At 44.0% G+C, this 25,871-nt stretch overlaps 2 protein-coding genes across 3 annotated transcripts in view; both read right to left on the bottom strand.

Annotated features, from left to right (window-relative positions):
- Window positions 1-1,535: 1,535 nt before the first annotated feature.
- Tex52 (testis expressed 52) lies at window positions 1,536-9,279 on the bottom strand. The gene is made up of 3 exons (XM_015500635.2): window positions 9,146-9,279; window positions 6,591-7,141; window positions 1,536-3,921 (listed from the first exon to the last, which is right to left on the bottom strand). The coding sequence occupies exons 1-3, from the start codon at window positions 9,218-9,220 to the stop codon at window positions 3,627-3,629; spliced, it is 921 nt and encodes a 306-aa protein (XP_015356121.1). The 5' UTR covers window positions 9,221-9,279; the 3' UTR covers window positions 1,536-3,626.
- A 505-nt stretch (window positions 9,280-9,784) lies between these two features.
- The window catches only part of Foxm1 (forkhead box M1), a 17,874-nt gene continuing 1,787 nt past the window's right edge, over window positions 9,785-25,871 (bottom strand). The window contains exons 2-9 of one of the 2 annotated variants that reach the window (XM_015500762.2): window positions 22,840-23,388; window positions 22,094-22,245; window positions 19,652-19,843; window positions 16,899-17,027; window positions 16,176-16,220; window positions 15,519-15,588; window positions 15,151-15,326; window positions 9,790-11,909 (exon numbers count right to left, since the gene is read on the bottom strand). In XM_015500762.2, the coding sequence (XP_015356248.1) occupies window positions 10,893-11,909; window positions 15,151-15,326; window positions 15,519-15,588; window positions 16,176-16,220; window positions 16,899-17,027; window positions 19,652-19,843; window positions 22,094-22,245; window positions 22,840-23,341 (2,283 nt within the window). In that variant the 5' untranslated portion in view covers window positions 23,342-23,388 and the 3' untranslated portion in view covers window positions 9,790-10,892. Of the gene's footprint in view, window positions 11,910-15,150; window positions 15,327-15,518; window positions 15,589-16,175; window positions 16,221-16,898; window positions 17,028-19,651; window positions 19,844-22,093; window positions 22,246-22,839; window positions 23,389-25,871 lie in introns of both variants that reach the window. The other variant, XM_048787702.1, reaches the window with a different exon arrangement.

Here is a 25,871-nt window from a genome sequence, read left to right as displayed (position 1 = left end):
TGTCCCCCAGAACTCCAGGACCCACTGGAGCTCAGGAGCTCCAGGAGTCTTCTGCATCCCTAGCTGCCAATGGAAAGAGGGCCCCAACAATGGTCTAGTCCTTGTACCAGCAAGGAAAAGCCTGCTCCAGATTGCAGAATAGGAAGATAGTGGGGTGGGTTGCACTTCCAATTGAGTCTAGAACCTCTGGAGTTGTCTGGGGTTTACCAAGGTAAGGATCTAGCGAACTTCCTTTTTATTCTCTCTCTAGCTTAAGGCCAGAGAGTGTCTTGCTCTATAAAATCCAAATGGCCTCCTTCCTTCTCCCACCTCTCCCCAAAAATCTTCATGTTAGCCTTTAAGTACCACAGGGCCTCTCACTCGGGAGGTGGCAAGTAGCCTGAAAAGTAGGATAGCAACAAGGGCCTTGAAGTTCTAGCTCCCAACTGGGCATCTGCTATTTCACCACCAGGAGGACTGGCACTGCCCCACTTTGGGGTCTGTAGTAGATTGCTTCATAATGGGCTTGGGTTTGCCCATCTAAAAATCTGAGGGCATTAGGGGGTGGGGGGTAGCTCAGGGAGAGTGTACTTGCCTGGCATTGTCTGAGGCCATGGGTTCAATCCCCAGTATCACAAGATAAATAATAAATACATTTAATTAAATACATTAAATTTTAAAATGATAATAAAAGCTAAAGCTGTTAGACTTGTTTTTCAATGGCCTGCGCAGCTCTGACATTTTTGGATCCTATGTAAAGGGAACTATTATTCCTAACCCAGAATAGGGAGGATGGGTCCATTCTCAGAGCCCTGGTTCTCCCTTGGACTACTCAAGAAATTCTCCTTCACCTCTTGGTTCTGTATCCTGACCCCCACACCACCACCACTTTGCACTAACCATGGGGAGAGGTGGCAAAGAGAAGGACTACATAATGGAATTATAGATTTGGAGCTAGAAGTGGGAAACTCTACACAAGTCCTGTGTTATGTTATAATTATTTTAATTTAGATGAAATTTACATGACATAAAATTTATCATTTTAAATTATACAATTCAGTAGCATTTAGTTCATTCATAATGTTATGCAACCACAGTCTCCATCTCATTTCAAAATATTTTCAATTCCCCACTCCTCCAGACCTGGTAACCACCAATTTACCTCCCAGCTCTGTGGATTTGCCTATTCTAGATATTCCACATAAATGCAATATATAATGTATTAGTTTATTTTTCATTGCTATAATAAAAATATCTGAGGCTAGGTACTTACAAAGAAAAGATATTTATTAAGCTCACAGTTTTGGAAGTTGAAAAACATGGTGCTGATAACAGTTCTGCTCTGGTGAGGTCCCCCTTAGCTGTGTCACACAGTGGATGGCATCATGGTGAGACCACATGTGCAAGGGAGATGGCAATGGCAAATGATGGAGAAGGGCAAGTTTTGCCTTTTTTTTTTTGATACTGGGAATTGAACCCAGGGATGCTTAACATTGAACCACATCCTGGCCAGCCCTTTTTATTTTGTATTTTGAGACAGGGTCTCACTAAGTTAGGGCCTGAGTTGCTGAGGCTGGCTTTGAACTTGCAATCCTCCTGCTTCAGCCTCCTGAGCTGCTGGGATTACAGGAATGTGCCACTGTGCCTGGCTAAGTCTTGCTTTTTCATAACAACTTATTCTCGCGAGAACAACTAAGATGCTCTGTGAGACTCTCACTAACTCCTTCCCAGGGAGGGGCAGTGCCCCCAAAGACCTGACAACGTCCCAGGAGATCCCTCCTTGTAAAGTTTCCGCCACTCCTCACAAGGCCCACAGCAGGAACCAGGCTTCCCACAGTGAGCTATATCCAAACCACAGCATACAATACATGGCTGACTTCCTTCACTTAGCATATGTTCAATATTTATCCATATTATATCAGTACTTTATTTCTTTTCAAAATTGTTAATATTGTGGTAAAATATACATATTATAAAATTTACCTTCTTAAATGTACAAATCAGGGGCTTAAAAGAAAATTCATAATGTTATGATGCCATCACCACTATTTCGAGAAATTTTTCATAATCCCCAACAGAAACTCTAATCCCATTAAACAATAACTCCCTGTCCTCTTCCTCCAAGGCCCTGGTGGCCTCTATTCTACTTTCTACCTCTATGAATTTGCCTATTCGAAGGATCACAACGGTGGAATCCTACAATATGTGGCCTTCTGTGTCTGGCTTCTTTCACTCATTAAGGTGTTTTCAAATTTCATCACTATTTTTTATGGGTGAATACTATTCAATTTATTATTTTCATTCAATGAACAATTGAATGAAAATCATAAATAGAATAGTACTTATAATAAATATTTATAATAGTATTTATTATTATTGATAGTGCTTAACACAAGCTAAACAAGCGTTCTACCACTGAGTCACAACCCCAGCCCTGGAAGGCAGATCACGTGCCACTTTTCAAGTACTTCACTTATATCACTTTATTTTTCCCACTTATTTATAGCCCAGTGGTTCCCATTGTGCAGATAAAGACCCTGGAATTCAGAGGGGAACAGTGACTTTCCAAAATGTCACAAAGATGATTAGTGATTAAGTTGCTGTTAGAAACCTATTATACCTCTATCCCCAGGAGCCTGTGGGGCTTGAGAAAAGTGGAGATAGGGAGGTCAGCAGACAAGAGGCCAAGAAAAAGCCGACCTGGGACAGAATCGGGGCAGGAGGAGATGGGGTAAGGCCATCACCTCTGACTTCTCCCCCTCCAGCCCTGTACCTTTTCCACTAGGCCTCCTACAGGTCCCTGGCCCACCTCTACCCCAGCCAGCCAGGAGAGCACCTTTCTGGCTGTTACCCTTCGCCTGCCTCCACCACGTCAGCCTTTCTTTTCCTCCCCATAGCAGGCCCTGAGGCCTCTAGAATTAGCAGCAGCATGGCCCAAGGCCCTCAGATGATGCTCTGGGCTAACTGCTCTGACTTTCACCTTGACGGTCTACTTCATTCCACTCCTGTCCTCTGCTCAGACCTGGCTAACCTTCCTTGGGTCTGATCCTCTTGTCCTCCAGCATCGGCCTGGACCTGACCTCTATTCTCCCAAATCTTACATGGGGACCTGGACCTAAGCACAGTGTGTATGGTCTTTGTCCAGACGTCAGATGGTCCAGGGAGGGGAGAAAGGGAGGTTATTTTTGCCTAAGGGACTCTGTACCTTATGAGAGTCAATGTGACTTTTTACCTATATTTCTTACAGCCCCTCTTACCCCAGTGCAAAACACACACACACACACACATACGCACACACGCGCACACACACTCATCTTCTTTCTTCCCACTCCTTGTTCTGCCCTTAGGAACTGGAACCCCTCCATGTTCTCACTCTTCTGCCCCCCTCCCCACCACGGTCCCCTCATCTGCTACGAGTATCTCCAAGAAAGAGGTTGAACAATTTAGATTTTCCGTAGAGTCTCCAGGAGCCTGGGGGTACAGAGGCAGCTTGAGTTGGGAAGATGTTGAAGAGGCTGTTCTCCAGAAGCCAGAGTCCATCAGCCACTCCAAATCTTCCTGCTGCAGGAACACTGGTTTAGAAAACTGGAGTTTTGGGGGGGGTGCCTACGGACCCACCATGGTCCCAACCCATCTGGAGGCTCCTTCTAGATGTATCCAGGTCTTCTCTTCCTCTTCTTCCCCAAGGTTTTGCCAGGTTGTGCCTTGGACAGAGGGTAGAGGGGCAAGGCAATTCGGTCCTTTATCAGGGTTTGGTAATCCTTTATGAGGTCCTTACTCAGGGGCATGCTGGGCAGCAAGGCCAGCTTTAGCACCTTCTCCTGGTAATGAGGCACAGGGCTTGAGCAGGGCCAGCCTCTGGCGAGAGTAGTGGGGAGTGGATTGGGCAGGAGTGGGAGACCTTGAGGCTCAAACCTCCCACCAGCAGATATGTACTGGGCTCTGTGGAGGAAGGAAAGTGGAGACATCAGAGAAGTCAAGGGAGAACTCTAGGCATGGTGGGGAGGGGGACACTGCCTTCCACAAGCTCCATGGGGATCAGGCTATGGGAATCCCTTCTCTCTCTTCCTTCAATATGGAACTTTGCCAAATGACTTGCACCCTAGGTGTACATTTTGTCATTGGGCTGGTGAGATCATGTCTAACTAATAAACCTTTCATTCTTTTGACATACTGTATATGATATTTTTATGCAGATTCTTTGGGGAGGGTGGTAATTGGGGATTGAACCCAGGGAACTCTACCACTGAGCTGCATCCCCAGTCCTTTTTATTTATTTTGAAACGGGGTCTTACTATGTTGTCCAGGCTGGCCTTGAACTTGCCATCCTCCTGCATCCACCTCCTGAGCCACTGTCATTATGCAGATTCTTATCTGAATTCTAACTGTCCTTCAAGTCTCACCTTCTCCACTAATGCAGTGCCTGTGGGAAGTCCACTGAACTTTGCACAAGTGGGTGGCTTCTCTTCTCTGTTGGCCTGTAGTATTGAACAGTAGGAAATTGACTTTAAAAAAAAACAAACACAGTTGAATAGTGGCACATTTTCGGCTTCAACATGCTTTGCACTTAGTTTGCGGATATTCCCTATTTGCTGTTGCTGGTTTATTCAGGGGTTTCAGCCATGACTGTACATTAGAATTTTAAACATACCACAGGCTAGGAGTGTGGTTCAGTGGTGGAGCATTTGCTTAGCATGTGTGAGGCCCTGGGTTGGATCCTGGTACCAAAATAATAGTAATAAATTTTAATAAATGAATAAAAAGATAAGTAAAACACCATGCCCAGGGCCCGGGTTTGTAGCTCAGTGTTAGTGCCCAGCACATGTGAGGCATGAGGTTCGTTCCTCAGCACCATATAAAAATAAATAAATAAAATAAAGGTATTGTGTCTATCCACAACTAAATAAAATAAAATAATTTCAAAAAACAAAATACAATGCCTGTCCCCCAGATCATTTAAGCTAGACTTTCTGGGATGAGGCTCAAACCTTGGCATAGTTTTTAAAAAGTCCCAGATCATTCTAATGTGCTGCCAGGGTTGAGAACTATTGGATTTATACATAAATGTTCTATTTCCCCAACAAGACCACAGCATCTTAAAACTTAGATCTTATCTTATGTGTCTGAAGTCTTTTGGGTCCCTGATGCTCATAACGTCATCGATGACTACTCCTTTTTTTTTTTCCCCCCCTGTGCTGGGGATCTAACTCAGGGCTTTGAGCATGCTTAAGCTTGAGCTTTGCTACTAAACTACATCTTTCAGGCCCCAGGCTAATTTTTAACAAATTTTTAAACCCTTCTTTTTCAGAGCTGCTCAGAGGAACAACCAGATTCTCATTACTTTCTTGTTCCCACCTACTGAACTTGTCTAACTCCTTCAAGGTCTAGTTCACATACTACCCTCTCTATGAACTATGAAACCTTATCTGAGGGGCTGGGGATGAAATTCAGTGGTAGATCATGTGCTTAGCATGCAGAAGGTCCTGGATTCAATCTCTAGCACTGCAAAAACAAAAACTTTGTGACCCATTCCTTCATTCTAGGCTCCTGGGCTGCCCCCACAGCTGTACCTTACTCTCAAGGAAATGCCAAACCAGGAGTGATGCCACTTCTTGTGCCCCTTTTATATGCTCAGCATAGTGCCATTTAATCCACAAAAAAAAACATCAAAGTACCAGGTACATCTCTGGTATATACCTGAGACATGTGAGGTTCAAAGGTTTAAGAAAGTTAAAATCACCAGCCATGGTGGCGTATACCTGTAATCCCAGCAACTCGGGAAGCGGAGAGAGGAGGCTTACAAATTTGAGGACAGCCTGGGCAACTTAGGAAAACCCTGTGTCAAAAATAAAAAAAGGGGGGGCCTGTGATTGTGACTCAGTGGTGGCGTACTTGCCTAGCATGTGTGAGGCACTGGGTTCGATCCTCAGCATCACATTATAAAAAAAAATAAAATTCAGGTATTGTGTCCATCTACAAATAAAAAATATATTTTTTTAAAAAAAGGGCTGGGAGTGTAGCTCAGGGATAGAGTACCCTAGGTTAAATACCCAATCCTGAAAAAGAGAAAGACAAAAGAAAAAGTTAAAACTGTTTGTTAAGTTTGTGATCTGGGGGCTGTGAGAACTTGAGCAAAAGACTTGACCTCTTCATCTAAGATGCCCATTTTCCTGAGGGTCTCAGGGGATTGAGTAATACAGTTAAAGTACTTAAATTTGACAGTGAAATCTTTTTGAGGAGGGTACTAGGTCTTATTCCCTTTTGGATGCTCCTACATATGTACTTAGCAACAAGTACTCTGAGGAAACCTGGGTTCCATCCCCTGCACCACAAAAAAAAGGATAAAAGGGGGCTGGGGTTGTGGCTCAGCAGTAGAGCACTTGCCTAGCATGTGCAAGGCCCCGGGTTCCATCCTCAGCACCACATGAAAATAAAATAAAGATATTGTATCCAACTACAACTTTAAAAAAAAAAAGGATAAAAGGGATGACACCATAGATGGGCAGGTTGGAGTACCAATTTAGACACCAGAAATAGGAATGGGAGTGAGGGAAGGGTCACCTGTGAACATGGGCAGGATGAGCAACTTGGGAGGCAGGGGCTTATCTTACTTTTTGAAGTATGCAGGAGGCATGATGTTGCCATGAGTATCCAGTGGAGGCGCTCTGACTTCACTCCTCAGCTTGAGTTTCTGCATCTCCTTCAGCTCCTTCTTTGTCTTCAAAATCACCTGGCTCTTCCTATTTATGTCCAAGAAGATGGGGGTAGAGTGGATGAAGGCCAGGAAGTTGTTTTTCCCAATCCAGGAGGGAGGAGGGATGGGGGTGTCTGCTGGGGGATAGTCGTGGGCATTGGAGTGGGTCAGCCAGCGCCAGACATTGCTGTCATAGGGCATGTCAGGGTGTGTGGGAAAGGTGGCAGGCAGACGCCCCACATCGAGCCACGTGTGAAAGCCCCAGCTGTGCTGGATTGTGTCCTTCCAAGGGTGGATTAGCCGGCGGTGCACTTTGGACTTCATATCTGAGTGGGGTGGCAGCCTCTGGGCCAGCTGGTGGTAGGCTTGCCGGGTAAAGCCAGGTAACTCGCAGGTCTCCCTGGGGAGAAGGAACTCGCGCTGAACCCACGTTTGGTGGGTCGGGAGGGATTCATTGGCATGGACCATCTAGGGAGAGACAAAAGGAAGCTGGGATGGGCTATGCAGGCAGGGGTGCAGGGACTGGGGGGAGGCATTCTACTGTCCTCCTCAGGAACAAACTGCCAACCTCCTGAAGCCCAAGACTCTCATCAAGCCATGATGGCCAGCAGGGAGTCATCTCTTGGCTCCTGTCCTGCCTTTCTGAAGTTGTTGTAATATTCTCTGTATTATTTTCATGGATTGCTCAAATTTTCTTTCCACTGATCGTATTTTGGCTTTGATTTCCTACCTTCTCATCATTGTTGCCCCCTTTCCTGCCCAGGAACTGGTGCTCTCAAGAAAGCACATCGGCTGCAGGGTCTGTGGGGGAAATGGCACACACCAGCCCATTCAGAAACCCTCCTTCCCTTGCTTCTGGACCTGGTGACACTCCAGGAAACAGGTCTAGTTGGTTTTCCATTTCAGACTCCTTTTACTATTTGTTCCTCTGTCACAGCACTGTCCCCTCTCTTATTAAAAGGCAAACAAGTATACAGAGTATCTAGAATGTCAGTTCCTCCCCTTTTTCTGTGCCCAGCCCCCACGAGATAAGTAGTAGCAAATGTCTTTTTTTATTTTTAATTGTAGGTAGACACAATACCTTTATTTATTTTTATGTGGTGCTGAGGATCGAACCCAGCGCCTCACACGTGCTAGGTAAGTGCTCTACCACTGAGCCCCAGCCCCAGCCCAGCAATTAAGTATTGACATTGTGCTCCATACTTAAGCACATCTCATTCAACCCTCATACTATGTAAGCAAGTATTGTTATTTTCCCTATGCTTTGGAAATGTCCCTCAAAAGCCGATGTGTTAAAGGCTCGGTCCCCAGCCTGTGGCACTATTGGGAGCTGGTAGAATCTTTAGGAGATGGGGCCTAGTGGAAGGAAGTCTCTGGAGGTGTGCCCTTGAAGAGACAGTGGGCTCCCTGCCCCTTCTTCTTTTTGCTTTTGGACAACCATGAAGTGATGACTCCTCCACTGTGAGCTCTCACCATGACACATTGTGCTGCCTTAGGCCCAGAGCAGCAGGACAGAACCACTATAGACCGAAACCTCTGAAACCATAACCCAAAATCAACCTTTCCTAAAGGAGGTTGTTTGTCTCAGATATTGTCAGAGCGAAGGAAACTATCTCAAAAGATGCAAAGAGCAAGACCCAATGAGTTAAGGAACTCACTCAGGATGCTGGGACTTGAGCTGTCTGTGTTCATCTTCAGCATATCGTTCTGTGTGAAATGCTTTTTTTTTTTTAAACTTATTTTTAGTTGTAAATAGATACAATACCTCTATTTAATTAATTAATCTATCTATCTATTTATTTATATGTGGTGCTGAGGCTTGAACCTTAACAAGTGCTGGGCAAGAGTTCTACCACTGAGCTACAACCCCAGGCTGTGAAATACTTTCACATAGCACAGTGCCCAGTGTGACCTGGCCAGGACAAAAATGTGTATCTGTAAAAATGCTTCTCCCTCCTGTCTACCCACGAGGATTTTCTGATTCCCCAAACCTACTTTTTCTTGGGTCTAAGTCATTTCTATAAGTATGTGGGGCTGGGGGATACATATGATACAGGTTGAGTATCATTAATCTGAAAATCCAAAATCCAAAATGCTCAAAATCTGAATCTGAGTACTGACAAGTCACAGTGGAAAATTCCACACCTGACTTTATATGATCAGTTGCAGTGAAAACACAGGCATACTAAACACATTGCATAAAATTACCTTGTATAAGGTATATGTGAAACATGTGAATTTGGGGTCCTCTCCCCCAAGACATCTAGCAAATATTTCAATATTTAAAAAAAAAATTCTTGAAACACTTTTGGATAAGCATTTTGGATAAGGGATACTCATCTGTGCTAAGTAGGCATCTCCTCTGTTTTGAGCTCTGTGCCAGCAGCATCATAGGACCAAGAGGGAAACACAGGGGAGAATTCACCACAGCCTGTAGCCCAGGTGGAGAAAAAGGTAGGCTCCTCCCCCTACCTTCAGGAAAGGCTCTCTGACACAAGATGAATTGCTCATCCTTCCTCTGAGTGATTTTTGTGGGTTACTAGCCATTCTTCTTCTGGGCGTCAGAGCCAGGAGGGGTGGCTTAGTGGGGAAGCCCTTTCTGGCACCATTGTTTGTTTCTAGGGTCGCTATGGTGATACTTCCTGGCTGGTGACAAGAGAGGAGGCCCTTACCTGTCACCAGAGGCTCTTCAGGCCCTCAGGATCCTGCCTCCTTTTCAAGTGAGACAGGCAGAGAGTGGGAAGGACTCTCTTGACAGTTCTGGCTGCAAAAAATGGTGACAGGAACTGTTTCTGGGAAGGAACTTGCTAGGAAGACTTGGTAAGGAGAATAACCAAACAGGCTGGCTTCTAGGTCTCAGGCTGGGAATGAGGTTTTAGGAAGGTACCTGCAGTGCAGCCCATTTTAATCTAATGTTTTTTGGGGCCTGCCACTCTTACTGAGAGCTGACAGAATCCTAAGTTAGCCAGTAGGCACAGAGGCCCCAAGAACAGATCTATGACAGGGAAAAGAGGGAAAACTGGCAATTTCTGTGTCAGAGAGGATATATGCTCCAGCAGAGTATGGCAGGGAGGGGATTCTGCAAAAACCCTGTGCATTCTCCCAGTGCTACCACTGAGAGCTGCAGGCCTTGTTTCTCCCCATTACCACCATATCCACCATCACCCACTTTCTTTTCCAACCCTTCCAGATACTGAGACCACAGAGACAAGCAGGTCCACCCTGGATTTTATTTGGTAGGTAGTTACAGTAGTGTTATTGAGCTGGCTCATGTACATGCAGTCAGCTGGGCCCAGGGTGGCTCTTTGCAAAGCTGAGGTGCAAGTTAAGGAAGCCAGGCAGGTCAGGGGTCCTTTCCACCTTCTCAAGCCTCTGCCTGAGTTCTCTTCAATTCTAGTCTCCCTGGCATGATTAGGGACATTATCAGAGAAACATCTAATAGGGGGCACATCTGGGCACTTATTCACTTTGCTGTAGATGCATTTATCCAACCACCCCAAAATTCAACTCTTGACCCAATATGAGACCTTTTAAACCAGGATTTCTTGCAGGAAAGCTGACTTGGAAACATGGGGAGGTAGGAGCAATAAGAGGGACCCTGGGAAGCAGACTGGGTGCCTACAGTAAAGAACCCTTGAGCTAGGTACCTTGGGTCAGGAAGAAACCTGCACTGCAGGTCCTGCCCTTCTCCAGGAACCAAAAGCAAGGAATAGAGGCAAATTGCAACCCCTTGTTACCCTGCCCACCTTCTGGCAGTCTCTAGATAATGATCTAAGGAAATAAGCTTACATTTATAATTAGAGGATAATTTGGAAAATTTACACTATTTACAAGGGTTACCCTACAAGGAGCAGGGAAGGTGAGACTGCTGGGCACAGAATGAAAACGGTTTGGGGAAGTACTAACTCCTTTTTACCGTTACTTTTGCCATTCTCACCCTTCAGCTTATGGCAAGGGGAGTAGAGGAATCAGATTCTCTCAAGAAGCATAGGTGGCACAGAGACCAGTTACCCTACTGCTTGCAAAGGTCCCAGCAGCAGTTAAGGTGTGACTGCTGCCTTGGCATAATCAGGCTGGGGAGCTAAGAGGAGCAGCATGGTCCCTGCCTGCTGTCCTCACTCAGAGGGATTGGGGTACACTGAGCCTTGGGACTGCTCAGCCACATGAATGCCTGGAATGGTGGACAGCTTGAGCAGCAAGGCAAGGTCAAGTCCAGTCTCTACCGTAGTTCAGGAATAAACTGAGACCAGGTGATGTTGTCAGAGCTCAATGGGTCCTCCTCCAGGCCAGGGAAGCTGATATCCAACAGGATCTTGCTGAGGCTGTCATTCATCGTGTCCAGAACCAGACCTTCAGTCAGAGAACGATTGGCTGAAAGACTGGGAACCTGAAGCTCTGGAGAGCCTGGCTTGGGAACTTCCAGATCAGAGGGGGAAGAGCTGCTAAAGGGGTCAGAGGCAAGATCAAAGGGTTCTGAATTGAGGAGCTCTCGGGGTGAGTCAAAGAGGGGAATGCTTTTCAGCGGCGTGGTGCTCAGATCCATCAGCCCCAGGGAGTCAGGCAGGGAGCCAAAGGTGCCCTGGGGGGTTCGTACTGGGCTGAAATCAAGACCCTCTGCTTTGGCTGGGGGTGTGAGCCTCCAGGATTCAGGGGTTTTGGGGAGGATAGATTTGCTCGGTGTGGAGGAGATGGGCAGAGTCTCCTTAATGGGGGTCTTGAAAGGTCCTCCCTCCTCCTGGAGGCACCTCAGGTGGGAGACAGGCTCTGCCAGGAGGGGGGCCTCAGTAACTCGTCGGGATGTGCTGGGGCCCTCTGAGAAGACCAGCTCGGGCTCATCCAGACAGGGAGGCTGCAGATGCTGTTTCCTTCGAGACCGGCTCATCTCCCTCTTCTCCCTTCGTTTAATCACGAGCATTTCTGAGACACATCGGGCTGGGGACTTAAGCCCACTGTAGGACTTCTTGGGTCTTGGGGTAGGAGAGCAGGATGAATCCTCCCAGGAGTGAGACAGCTCCTCTTTGAATGATGGGCATGGGGAGGGCCACTCTTCCAAGGGAGGGCTCTCCACTTTGATGGGTCTTGCTAACTGTGGCATGTCCTCCCCATGCTGAGTTTCCTCTTCCTTGATGGACTGAACTGGAAGCAAAGGCAACAGCCCTTCTCCAAGCAGGGGTTTCTCCTCCTTCACTGGTCCCGCAGGAGGAAGAGGGGCTATGCCCTCATCAGCTAGTAGCAGCTGAAAGGGAAGCAGAGGCAAGGTAAAAGGGGTCACACATTCAACCAGCTGCTACACCAAACAGGAGGGAACCATCACCAAACAAAGTGACATAGTGGTGCTGATCATCTTGTCATACTATTTTAAATTTTCTTTCCTTTTTTTCCCCTTTGCGTTGCTGGGGATGGAACCCAGGGCCTCATGCATGCTAGGTTAAGTACTCTACCACTGAAATATGCCATCAGCTCTCTTGTCTTTTTAAAATCTTAAAAGCTTTTAAATATGTTTCACTTTTTTTTGTGTGTGTGTGGTGCTGGGGATTGAACCCAGGGCCTTGTGCATGCGAAGGAAGCATTCTACTAACTGAGCTATATCCCCAGTCCTTAAAAGCTTCTTTTATTTATTTTTAAATTCTAATTTTTATTTATAACAGCAGAATACATTACAATTCTTATTCATACAGATAGAGCACAATTTTTCATATCTCTGGTTTTTATACAATTAAAAGCTTCATCTAAATATGAGAATATAATATATATGATGAAGGTGGTAATTCCATTCTGGGGATAAAAGATGAATGAATTGGAATTGGGGGTATAGCTTAGTGGTAGAGCACACAGAGCACATGCTCAGTAACAGAGGCCCTGAGTTCAATTCTTTTTTTTTTTTTTTTTTTTAAGAGAGAGAGAGAGAGAGGCAGAGAGATTTTTTTTTTTTTTAATATTTATTTTTTAGTTTTCGGCGGACACAACATCTTTTTTTGTATGTGGTGCTGAGGATCGAACCCGGGCCGCACGCATGCCAGGCGAGCGCGCTACTGCTTGAGCCACATCCCCAGCCCTGAGTTCAATTCTTAACACCAAACAGGAGGGAAAAAAAGGTAAGAATATTTAATGTGGTACTGGCATAATTAGAATCCACCTCAGAGAAAATAAAATTGAATATCTATTTTACACTGGGTACAAAGATTTCTTTGTGGTGTTGGAGATCAAACCCATTTATACAAAGATTTAAACATAAAAATTAAAATTTGAAAAACATACAAATCTTAAAAGAGAATCTAGAAGACTACATGCACAATCTGAGGGTAGGGTGACCTGCTTAACCAAGACTGGAAGCCCAGAAGCTGCAAGAGAAGAAAGACATATTTGATTACATACAATTTTACTGTGGCCAGAGAGACCATACACAGTTAGGAACCAAGCAGGAGAAGCAGAAAAATATCTTCAGCATAAACACAGAAGTCAATATTTTACTAACAGAGCTCTCACAAATTAATAACAAGACCTACAGAAAAATGTCCATTTCATAAATAAGCAATTCACTGAAGACAACTTCAAGTGACCAAATATAATGAGAAGGTGCTCAATCTTATGAAACAACAAGGAAACATAGCATTACACTGGCAAATATTGGTAACCCTTTTTTTGGTGGTGGTGGTGCTGGTGGATCAAACCTAGGGCCTTGCTCCTGCTAGGCAAACACTCTACCACTGAGCTCCATTCCCAGCCCTGAGATTGGCAAATATTAAAAAGACTAATAATACCAATTGCCAGTGATAATATAGTTCTTATATTGCTGTTTGAAATATGAATCATCACAGGTTTTTGGAATACAATCTAGAAATATTTAGTAAAATTTAGAATACCTTCTCACTTAGCAATTTCATATCTGGGACTTTATCTCATAGACATAAAAGCACTAGTAAGAAAGATTGCTGCGAAGATATTTATCACATTATTGTTCATAGGGTAAAAACCCAGAAACAAGGGATGGGGTTGTGGCTCAGTGGCAGAGCACTTGCCTTATACATGTGAGGCAATGGGTTCCATCCTTAGCACCACATAAAAATAAACAAACAAAATAAAGATATTGTATCCTTGTATAACTAAAAAACATTTGGAAAAAAACAACAGCCCAGAAACAAAATATTTCCATAAAAAATATAAGAGTTCAATAATCTGTGAATGTTATGCGGACATAAAAAGCAATAAATTAGAACTATACCAAGTACCTGGGAAGAACTTCTGTGACGTCTTTTTTGTGTTTAGTACTGGTGAATGAACCCATGACCTTGTAGACAGAGTTGGCAAGTGCTCTATCACTGAGCTACACTCCCAGTTCTCCATCCTCTTTTATCCTATTATATTTGAGACAAATCTTGCTAAGTTGCCCAGAATAGCCTTGACCTTGTGATCCTCTTGCCTCCGTCTCCTCTGAATACTTAATATTATAAACATGGGCCACTGTCTTTTTCTAACCCAATAAGACCTCATGGAAGCCAGGCACAGTGGCACCTGTATCCCAGTTACTTGGGAGGCTGAGGCAGGAGGATCACAAGTTCAAATTTAGCCTTGGCAATTTAGTAGAACTTTGTCTCAAAATAAGAAATAGAAAGGGCTGGGAATGTAGCTCAGTGATAGAGTTCCTGGATTTAATATTCTGGGGATATAGCTCAGTGGTAGAGTGCTTGCCTGGCATGTGTGAGGCCCTGGGTTCTATCCCCAGTACTGCCAATGGCATAGTATGCCATACTATGAGCATGAGTAAAATATGGAAGACCTTGTACTAAACTGTCAATATGTGGGTCTTTTTTGATTAATTTATGTTTTTTTTTTTTTGTGGTATTGGGATTGAACTCATGTCCCATGGATACTTTGCTGCTGAGCTACATCCCCAGCTCTTTTTATTTTGAGATAGGGTCTCACTAAGTTGCTGAGGCTGGCTTAGAACTTGTGATCCTTTGACCTCATCCTCCTGAGTTGCTGTGATTATAGGCATGTACCACCATGCCTGGCAGCTCTTTGGCTTTCCCAGATCCACTTCTTCTAGGATTTGCCTCCCTTCTGGATTTTTCCCTAACTGCTCCAGCCCACCTGTCATAATCACCTTTTTTTTTTTTAAAAAAAAGAGAGAGGGAGAGAGAGAATTTTTAATATTTATTTTTTAGTTTTCGGCGGACACAACATCTTTGTTTGTATGTGGTGCTGAGGATCGAACCCGGGGTGCACGCATGACAGGCGAGCGTGCTACCGCTTGAGCCGCATCCCCAGCCCCTCATAATCACCTTTGTCTTCGTTGTTTTAAACTCATCAGGTAGTAATCGGCTTTTGATACTACTTATGTCATAATCCAAATTTCTTTTTAGCTCTTATTCAGTTTTCCTGTGTTTATGCCTTGACTACTCAACTAGATTTAGAATCTCAAGGATCACCCAGGAGTGACTGGAGTCTCTCTTCACAGAAAAGCAGAGGGCACTCACCTTGGGGGCAATGCGAACTCGCTTGCTATGACGGGCAAGTTCGGAGCTCATGAGTGAAGCTGCCAGGGGCAGTGGCACCTTCACTGAGGGCTGCAGCACCAGTGATTGGTTCACTGGGAACTGGATGGGCACCAGGTATGAGCTGACCCGAGGAAGCAGAGGCTTCATCTTCCGCCCTAGGAGGAAACAGGAGTGATCAGGAAGAGGAGGGCGAGGGGTTCTCCCCTTCTCAGTACCAGGAGTTTTGCTGTCCTTCTTTGGGTTCAGAACCCTGTGAGCTGGAAACAGAATCTGGAGTCTGATTCCCTAAAGACCATACATGCCCCCAGAATAAGGCTTGGGCCTGAGGCCCACTTTCCTGTACTCACGTGCACCCAGTGGGAGTTCCGTTTTGATGGTCATATTCCGGCGGAGCTCAGGATTGGGTCGTTTCTGCTGCTGCATGTGGCAGATGGGGAAAGAAAGAAACCTAGGTTAATAAGTAAAAGGGGGATGGCAGAACCCCACAGGCTGTGCTGGTACACTTGAGCTAACCAACAGCCCAGAAAGTAAAAGCCAATCTGAGGGAGGGATGCGGGTAAGCATAATATCTCAAGCCTTGTTTAGGGGACAGGTGGATGGCATAAGGTCATGTGATGGCAGGACAGTCCTACCACCTCACCCATGGGTCTTCACCACCCCCAGAGGATGCTAAAGCATATAGTTATCTTAGTAGTAAAGAAGTAAGGCAGAGGGAACAAACTGTCACCTGCAAGGCCTATGCCAGGCAGTTGCAATGGCATGTTCTCCTGCTGTGCCCTGCTCTGCGTTGCTCAGTGTATCTTTGTGATGCTCATGGGAGGGTAAAAAGGAGTGGCAATAGCAGTCTCATGTTCCTCACTCCCAGATCCTTTGGGTGCTATGTGTGCTGGGCTGGCAGTCACACAGCCATAGAATCCCATCCCCATGTCTTTGCCCACTAAAGCCATGCTGAGCAGTGAAAGGAAAACAAGGCCAAGCCCCGAGCCAGAGGAAAAGAATCTTACTGATTCCAAGTGCTCGGGCGATTGTGGAGACCCTGGGTCCAGTGGCTGGTGGCGGCCAAGCATTGTGGGAGAGAAATGAGATGAAGTTACCACCAACGTGGTCAATCTGACCAGACTGGGAAAAAAAACCTACTCCTGATGGATGCCGAGGGACACCCTGAACAACTGTCCCTCCCAGAATGGTTACAGCTACCCACAGCCTTATGGGCACTCAGGTCCCCAAACAACAGCATCTTTCTGAAAAGATGTTCTGATGGCTCAGCTTCTAGTCTCTAGCCTAAAGAAGGGTGTTTTTAGAGCAACCTTCCCAGACTTTCTCTGTAAGAATCACCTGAGATGCTTGTGAAAAATACAAATTTCTGGGTCCATTCCAGATCCATTGAACCAGGAACTCCAATAGGCTCCTGATTTTTGAACAATACGGCCTGGAGAGCTGTATTGTAACAAGTGTCCCAGGAAATTCTTATTCACAGGGGAATTAGGGAAGCACCACTCTAGGAAGTCCTCTATGTTGGATCAGAACAGTCTTCTCATGCCCCAGTCCACAAAAGTGCATTATTTGCTTATTTGTCAACTCTACTTATTTCAGCAAGTTGCTAATTGGCTGGCTGGCTCCTAACTCTCCCAACCAAATGAGAGCATCATGAGGAGAGTCTGTCCCTCTTGAGATGTCCGCTATGACTTCCAATACTGATCCTATTTAGAAGAAAGAAGGATACTCACCTTAAACACCTGGTCCAACGTCAAGTAGCGATTGGCACTGGGGTGAATGGTCCAAAAGGAGACCTTGCCATTGGCAGATGTCTCCCGAACAAACATGTCATGGAGGGAAAGGTTGTGGCGAATGGAATTCTGAAATGAGAGGAAGGAGACCCGTTATCAGTTAATTTAGCTTCAAAAACATTACCTTTGAAGCCAGTAGGAGTCTATCCCATGTGCTCAGCACAGGCTTTGTCCAGGCTTCCTGTAACATTGCCTGTTAGCAACTCTCTTCCTGACACTGCACACTTAACAATCTCAGCTGTTTGTCCTTCTGTTCCATGGGGATAAAGCCTGGTGCCACACCTTAGGATGGTAATAAAGAAACGACCTGGCTTGCCCCCAGGCTCATCGCCTTGGGCCGGAAGCTTCCCCCTCTCTTCCAGCTCTCTATCATGGCATAGGATCTGGGTGAAAAGGAGAACCCTTTGCAGAACTTCACATCTGCAAATTCTGCCTGCCACTACATCTGTGTGGGGAGAGGAAGACAATCTGAGCCAGGCAGCCAATGTGTTTTTCAGAGATCCTACTGCAGTAGGAGAAATGAGCAGATTGTCTTTTGCACAGTCAATAAAGATCTAAAGGTATTGGGAGTATGAAAGAAAAAACTTTTCAGGCTGGTCATGTTGGCACATGCCTATAATCCCAGTGACCTGAGAGGCTAAGGCAGGAGGACTTCAAATTCAAGGCCAGCCTCATCAACTTAGTGAGATCCTCTGCAACTTAGTGAGACCCTGTGTCAACATAAAAAATAAAAAGGGATAGGGATGTGGCTCAGTGATTAAGCACCTCTGAGTTCAATCCTTGGTACCAAAACCAACAAAAATTTTTTAGATATTGGGAAACTGGTTTTGGGATTCAGGGATATATCACTCTGGGAATCAAATATGATCTAAGATTTGATGTCCATAGCCAGGGCTTCTATGTGGCACTGGGTAGGCAAAGTTTCACAGTTAGGACAGTCTACACTGGGGCCAAATGCAGAATCAGCAAAGAGGCAGCCACCTGCTGGTTCCAGTAGAAGTCTGATAACCCTTTCAGGCAAATCCATTTTGTTGTTGTTTTTATGTGGTACTAGGAATTGAACTCGGGGCCTAGTGCATGCTAGGCAAGAGCTCTACCTCTGAATTATATCCCCAACCCAACAAATCCCATTTCTACCCAAAAGGTAAAAAAAAGTTTTCAGTGAAATATAAAAAAGGAGTTGGGCACAGTGACACACACTTGTAATTTCACTGACTTGGGAGGCTGAGGCAGGAAGATTGCAAGTTCAAAGGCAGCCTCAGCAATTTAGAAAGATCCTGTCTCAAAATAAAAAATAAAAAGGGCTGGGGGTATAACTTAATGGTAAAGCACCCTTGGGTTCAATGCCTACTAATAAATAAATAAATAAATAAAGTTCAGTGGAAGAGCACTTGCCTAGCATATGTGAGGCCCTAGGTTCAATCCTCAGCACTGAAAAAAACAAAAACAAACAAACAAAAAAAACACACCCTGGAAAGCTAGGAAGGCAGAGACTGTGAAATAGCAATTAATAGGGAAACAGATAAGGAGAAAGAAAGAAACTAGGAATTTTTATTTATTATATATCTGTGTATGTGTGTATATATACACACACACATATATAAATATATCTATATTTTTAGTTGTAGATAGACATAATACCTTTATTTTATTTTTATGTGGTGCTGAGGATGGAACCCAGTGCCTCACATGTGCCAGGTAAGCACTCTTAACACTGAGCCACAACCCCAATCCCAACCCCAAAACTAGGAATTTAAGTTAATTAAGAGTGTGAAGTTGGGGCTGGGGATGTGGCTCGAGCGGTAGCGCGCTCGCCTGGCATGCGTGCGGCCCGGGTTCGATCCTCAGCACCACATACAAACAAAGATGTTGTGTCCACCAAGAACTAAAAAATAAATATTAAAAAATTCTCTCTCTCTCTCTCTCCCACTCTCTCTTAAAAAAAAAAAAAGAGTGTGAAGTTAAGAGTTCTACTGCGGGGAAAATGAAACAAAACAGGGACAGACCATCTTTATCTTAGAATTAAATACCTCTCTAAAAACTTGACTTGTAACTTTGAACCTGTGAACTGTAAATGGTATGTGACATTACCGGAGATCAATCTTATGAATCTCAGTGTTCTGATTCTTTTTTATTGAGATATTTTCATAAGGGGCTGGGGATATAGCTCAGTTGGTAAAGTGCTTGCTTTGCATGCATAAGGCCCTGGGTTCAACCCCTACCACCACCACCACACACACACACACAAATCTTTTCATAAAATGACTTCACTACTCCAGCTGCAGGTACTGTTCAGTGTGGCACAAAGGTAGGCTTGGGTACTACACTGAAGTCTCTCTGTAAACCTCATGTGGTAACCAAGGAAGTCGTTATAGGGATCTTGTTGATATCTTTTATTTTGAGGCAGGGTCTCACTAAGTTGTTGAGGTTGGCTTTGAACTTGTAATCCTCTGGCATCACCTCCTGAGTTACTGGGTTTAAAGGCATGCATCTCTGTGCCTGTCATTGATGATTTTGCTTAGATTCAGTGGAATCAGTTACAATCCAAAGACACATCTGTTTATAGTTCTAGCATCCTTTGCACTTAATGTCTGACCCAGAGGGCTAGATACAAAGTGCAGTACAACAGCAGAAACCATCTGTCAGGCTTGGGCCACAGTGACTTTGACTTTAGTAGTTATGGGATATGTTACCTTCCAGCCTGGCTTGGCAATATGCTTAAAATAGGGGAAGTGGTCCTCAATCCAAGTATAGATGTCCTTCAAGGTCATGCGCTTCCTCTCAGTGCTGTTGATGGCAAACTGTATCATGGCCATGTAAGAGTAAGGTGGTCGCTGAGACATAGAGTCCTGCCAGCATGTTGATGTTCCTGAGGGCTCTTCCATCTGAGGAATGTGAGAAGTCAAAAGGAAAGAGAAGAGGGAATGACAAAGAAAGTTCACAAGAACTTCTCCAACCAGAGCCCCTTGAGAACATCCTCTAGAGGAACCTTTTCCCATAGAGATATCCTAGAATCACACTCATTTGAGACTGCTGTTCCACAGTGGCATAAATTTTAGGATTAGGATCTTCAATGACCTAGCCTAGACTGTAGTGAGTGAGAAACTACTTCTCTGATGTCATTCATTTTGTTGAAGATATTGTTCAATATTAAGAGGAAGTTCATTCTCTCCTAGTTGAAAATTTTCAGAGCTGAGTTATAGACTATGAGATTTTATTGTACTAATCCACGACCATTTTTTAGACTTGTAGGTCAACTCTGATATGCTGTGAATAACCCATCTTGTTCCAATGTTTGTGAAAAACATTCTCATGAACATGGGACAGATAAATGTCTTCAAAGCATACATCTGGCTAAATCTTGGACAAAGATCTGATCATTTGCTTTTTAAAAATTAAGATAGGGCTGGGGATTTAGCTCAGGTGGTAGAGTGCTTGCCTCCCATGCACAAAGCCATGAGTTCAATCACCAGCAACAACAACAAAAAATTAAGATAGAACTTTATAAAGTACAATTGAATATTTAAGTATATGATTCAATTAATATTTACTAATGAGGGCTGGGGTGGTGGCTCAGCAGTAGAGCACTTGCCTAGCATGTGTAAGGTGCTGGGTTTCATCCTCAGCACCACATAAAAATACTTTCTAATGTATACATTCATGCAATTGGGGGGGGGGCAGTACTGGTGATTGAACTCAGGGGCACTCAACCACTGAGCCACATCTCCAGCTCTATTTTGTATTTCATTTAGAGACAGGGTCTCACTGAGTTGCTTAGCACCTTGCTTTTGCTGAGGCTGGCTTTGAACTCACGATCCTCCTGCCTCAGCCTCCTGAGATGCTGGGATTATAGGCGTGCACTACCATGGCCAGCTTCATGTAAATTTTCACTTTTAATGAATGAATGAATGATTAAAGGGTATATACTAAAGAATCTAAATGTGTGATATTGGTGACTATGAACAAAATAAAAACAGACTACATAATTGATAAATAAATTTTCATTGCTGGAAAAGTATTTAAAATTCACCCCTAGTTCACTTTATTTTCTTTTAATATTACAGAACATCTTCCAACAAATAAGATGCCATACTCAAGCCAGGCATGGTGGTAAACACTGTAATCTCAGTGACTCAGGAGGCTGAGGCAGGAGGATAGCAAGTTGAGGCCACCTCAGCGCATTAGTAGAGCCCTAAGCAATTTAGTGAGATCTGTCTGAAAAAAAAAAGGGNTATCCATGGGACATGAGTTCAATCCCAATACCACAAAAAAAAAAAAACATAAATTAATCAAAAAAGACCCACATATTGACAGTTTAGTACAAGGTCTTCCATATTTTACTCATGCTCATAGTATGGCATACTATGCCATTGGCAGTACTGGGGATAGAACCCAGGGCCTCACACATGCCAGGCAAGCACTCTACCACTGAGCTATATCCCCAGAATATTAAATCCAGGAACTCTATCACTGAGCTACATTCCCAGCCCTTTCTATTTCTTATTTTGAGACAAAGTTCTACTAAATTGCCAAGGCTAAATTTGAACTTGTGATCCTCCTGCCTCAGCCTCCCAAGTAACTGGGATACAGGTGCCACTGTGCCTGGCTTCCATGAGGTCTTATTGGGTTAGAAAAAGACAGTGGCCCATGTTTATAATATTAAGTATTCAGAGGAGACGGAGGCAAGAGGATCACAAGGTCAAGGCTATTCTGGGCAACTTAGCAAGATTTGTCTCAAATATAATAGGATAAAAGAGGATGGAGAACTGGGAGTGTAGCTCAGTGGTAAAACACCCCTGGGTGCAATCCCCAGTACCAAAAAAAAAAAGAAAAAAGCCATAGTCAATTTATATAGCTGTGTTACTTACTTAGAGTTCAAATAGCTTCCCAAAGTAAGACTATTACTCATTTCTTGAATATCTAGAAGGGTGCTCAGAGTCTGCCCTCAAGGAAGTTTCACAGATGGGGAGAAAAAGATCTCAGGTAGAAAGTAGCTCAAAAGTTATACAGAAGAGCACTGAGTGCTTTTACTAGAACTTGGAAATTCTGTTCCATCAAGCCACTTGATCCATTTTTCCTCTTAGAAATTCCCAGCATTGGCTCTGATTTTCCTAGTGAATGACAGAATGGTTTACCTTAACCTGACTCTGCTCCGGGTGACAATTCTCTTTTTCCTCCATCTCTTGCTTGATGCTACAGGAGCCCAGTCCATCAGAACTCATCTTTTCAAGCCACTGGATGTTGGTTAAGCTGTTGTCCAGGGTGCAGCCTGTTGTGTCACCACCAGCTAGAGGGGAAACAATCCAAGACCCCACTTAGCTGCCTGATCCAATAGGATCAGCTGCTTATCCCAATAGGCCCATCAGTATTGGTGGTTAGGGAATCACTCTTTTACCCTTAGGGACAAGAGAACACATGGTAAATCTCCCATAGCTCTAGTTACTCTAACCCAAAATGGGTTTCAGGAGAAATTCAAGAGCATAGTTCAAATTGCATTTCAGTATGAGCCACACTAAACCTTAATCATCAATTGTGGCAACCTTATAAATGAGTTACTTAATATCTACACAAAAAAAGTCACTTTTCTTTCTCATGCTTTAGTTTGCTCCTTTACAATGAAGAAAGATTTAATTCCTTACAGGTTCAATGGAAAGAATAAACCAAAATAATAAATCATTTTCCAAAATTGAGAAGGCAATAAAAATGCTAAGTTATGATTATAACTCTCGACAGTAACAGAGAATCTGTATCAAGGTTTAAGGATGAAAAAGTCAAGACTTTCCCTGGGTTCAGCCTATCTGTTGAGGGCATCAACATGGCTGACTCGCCACTAGAGAGGAAAGGCCAGGCTCCTCATCCCTTTGCCTTGCAGACCACATACCACAGTTCTCCAGTCTCTGCCCCAGAGTGGGTCCAGGTGGTCTAAGAACATTTGCATCCCTAGTGGCAGGCCTTGGTCCCAATATTTCTGTAATAATTTCTGTCCTCTTGGAATCATTGCTGGTCTGGGGTTGAGGCTGACGTCCTGAAGGGTGAGTTGAGGCTCCCCCACAGCTGATAAGGATGAATTTGTTGGGCCCACTGCTGCCACTCTCCTTTCCTTTGGCAGTCAATGCTGTGATGATGCTTTGGATATCAGCATTGTTGGGGATGGCCACCACCTGTGTGTTGGGCATGGTAGGGTGGTTAATAATCTTGATCCCAGTTGGAAACTTGCAAGAGTTGGACTCGGCCACCTCTTTGGAGGCCTGTACTTGACTAGGCTCCTCTTGGGCAGGGGGTCTCTTAGGTTCCTCCTCTGGTGTGTCACGTGGGGCATCTTGAACAGGAAGAGGCAGCCTCCGTCTTTTGAGAATCAGTGGCCGCCGGGGGCTGGTTTTCATTATTAATCTGTGCTTTCACTCTCCATTGAGAATCACAAGAATGGACCCTACAAGGTACAAGGAACAGTAGGACATAAAGAGATTGTTAAGCTGAGAAGGGGTTCTCTCACAGAAAGGTGTTCCTCTGCACATATGGTCAAGAACATAAGCCTAAAGTCCCAGGTGAATGCTCCCTAGTCCTTTATAAAAACCTCAGACAATAAGGAGATAAACCCTACTGGCCAAAGAAAGCTACAACTGTAGCAAGTAATTCAAGGTGGTGGGGGGAGACAGATTGGACTGGAGATAGTCAAATGTCTCCTGGAAGCTTAAGAATGACTACAAGAATGAGTGAGACAGCTGCAAAAATGTTGAAAACTATTATTGCCAACTATAATACAGATAGATTACTTATAGTGACTATAGGGATGGAAATGGAAAATGCTGAAATAGGAAAACATGATAATTAGAAGCCCGCACAAAACTCTGATCCAATAACCTATTCTTAGATAAAGCCTTTGTACAAATATGTGTGTGTATATATTAGATAAAGCCCTTGTATAAATGTGTGTGTATATATTTGTGTACATAGACACACAAATACATATTTGCTTCCTTATTGTTCTAGAAATATAACCCAGAAATGCTCTACCACTGGGCTATGGCTCCAACCCTTTTCATTTTTCTTTTCAACAGAGTCTCACTAAATTGCCTTGGTTGGCCTCAAACTATGGTTCTCCTATCTCAGCCTCTGAGTAGCTGAGATTATATTTTTATGTCAATATCCTTTATATTTTTATGTCAATTTACTTTGTAAATGATAACAATCAATGCCTACAGAATCAGGAGATAAAGGCAGATTGTAGTAATGCCACATCACTGGAGAAATCATCTCCCAGTTCACAAAACTTCTCTATTCAAAAAGCCCATGATAAAGTAATACAGATTTTGCACTGCACAACTCTATTGGGTACAATTTACATCATAGGAGTCTTGAATTTTTTTTTTTTTTTTTTGTAGTGCTAGGGATGGAGCCCAGGGTCTTTATGAATGCTAAGCAAATACTCTCACAGATCCCTACTCTATCACTGATCCCCAACCCCAGCCCTCTTGCATTAATTTTTTTTTTTAAGTTTTGGTGCTGGGGATTGAACACACGGTCACTTTACCATTGAACTATATCCACAGACCTTTTCATGTTCAGATAGGATCTTGCTAAATTGCTTAGAGCTCTGATAAATTGCTGATTGGCCTTGAACTTGTGATCCGCCTGCCTCAGTTTCCTAAGTCGCTGAGATTATAGGTGTGTGCCACCGTGCTCATCTCTTGTATTAATTTTTAAAAACTGTATTTTTTCACAATTTGCAAAAGAGCTATATAGTGACATTGTAGTATTTCCATATACCCACCCCCACCCAGTAATGGGGTTTGAATCCAGAGGCTCTTTACTACTGAACTATCCCCCCATACCTTTTTATTTTGAAACAGGCTTTAATTTTTCCAGGTTGAACTTGGAATCCTCCTGCCTCAACCTGCTGGGATTATAGGTATGTGCTCATACCATGCCCAGCTGTTTTTGCATATATTACCTTTGTTTTGTTTTATTTTGGGGGGTGGTGCTGAGGATTGAACCCAGGGCCTTGTGCATGCAAGGCAAGCACTCTGAGCTATATCCTGAGCTCCACCATATTTTAACTTTGTAAGAATGCTACTTTACTATTTAATTTATCTTCCAGAACCAAGACTATAACTATCTCTGGACTTCTAGATTGTGCTATAATTAATATGCTAAGGTGGTTCTGAAATGCTAAGAAATCTTATCTTTAAAAAGGGGGGGGGTTATTTTGATTTTTATAGATATGCGAACTATTCTACCATTAAGTACAATCCTAGCATTATATTTTGAGGTCCTTTGAGAGACAGAGGAATTCGATGACCCTTTTGAGGACACCTTCTATGCCCATAAGAATGAGTGCACTTTTTTGACATTTACCATCTGCTTAGAGTTCTCAGGCCTTCCCCACCCTGTCATCTTCCTTCCCTCTATATTTCAGTTTTCTCTACCTTCAAAACTCAATTTTAATTCTGCCTCATATCCCTCCAGGCCCACTCACCTCAAGGGGTAAGCACTGTTCCCTTTTTTCCACAGAGTGAGTCTTTTCTCTTCAACTCCTTTAACCTGCCTCTTCCTAATAATGCCAACACTTTATAGCGTCACTCCTTTGCTCCAATCCCCATTCTGAACAGGGAAACCTTGCTACACTCTCAAGAATCATGCAAAAGCAGAGGGTGGAGGCAGTGTTGCCTAATGGTGAGAACACCCGGGAGCAGGGGAGCGTGTATGTGGGGTGGTCTTTTACTCAACGCATAACCAGCTCAGTTTTCATCCCAGCCCCAGTCCCCTACTCAGAGAGTAGGCCACTTCTGGAGCCATGGGCAGGGTGCAGAAGTCAAACTTGCAGGGAAGCCCAAGGGGTGCATGGAGAAAGAAGCGAGATGGCCAAGGCCAGAAGACTGGATGCAGAAAAAAAAAAAAAAAAAAAAAAAAAAA

The sequence above is a fragment of the Marmota marmota genome, unplaced genomic scaffold, assembly GCF_001458135.2.
Source record: "Marmota marmota marmota unplaced genomic scaffold, marMar, whole genome shotgun sequence".
NCBI lineage: Eukaryota > Metazoa > Chordata > Mammalia > Rodentia > Sciuridae > Marmota > Marmota marmota.
This window is presented reverse-complemented; position numbering and strand designations above follow the sequence as displayed.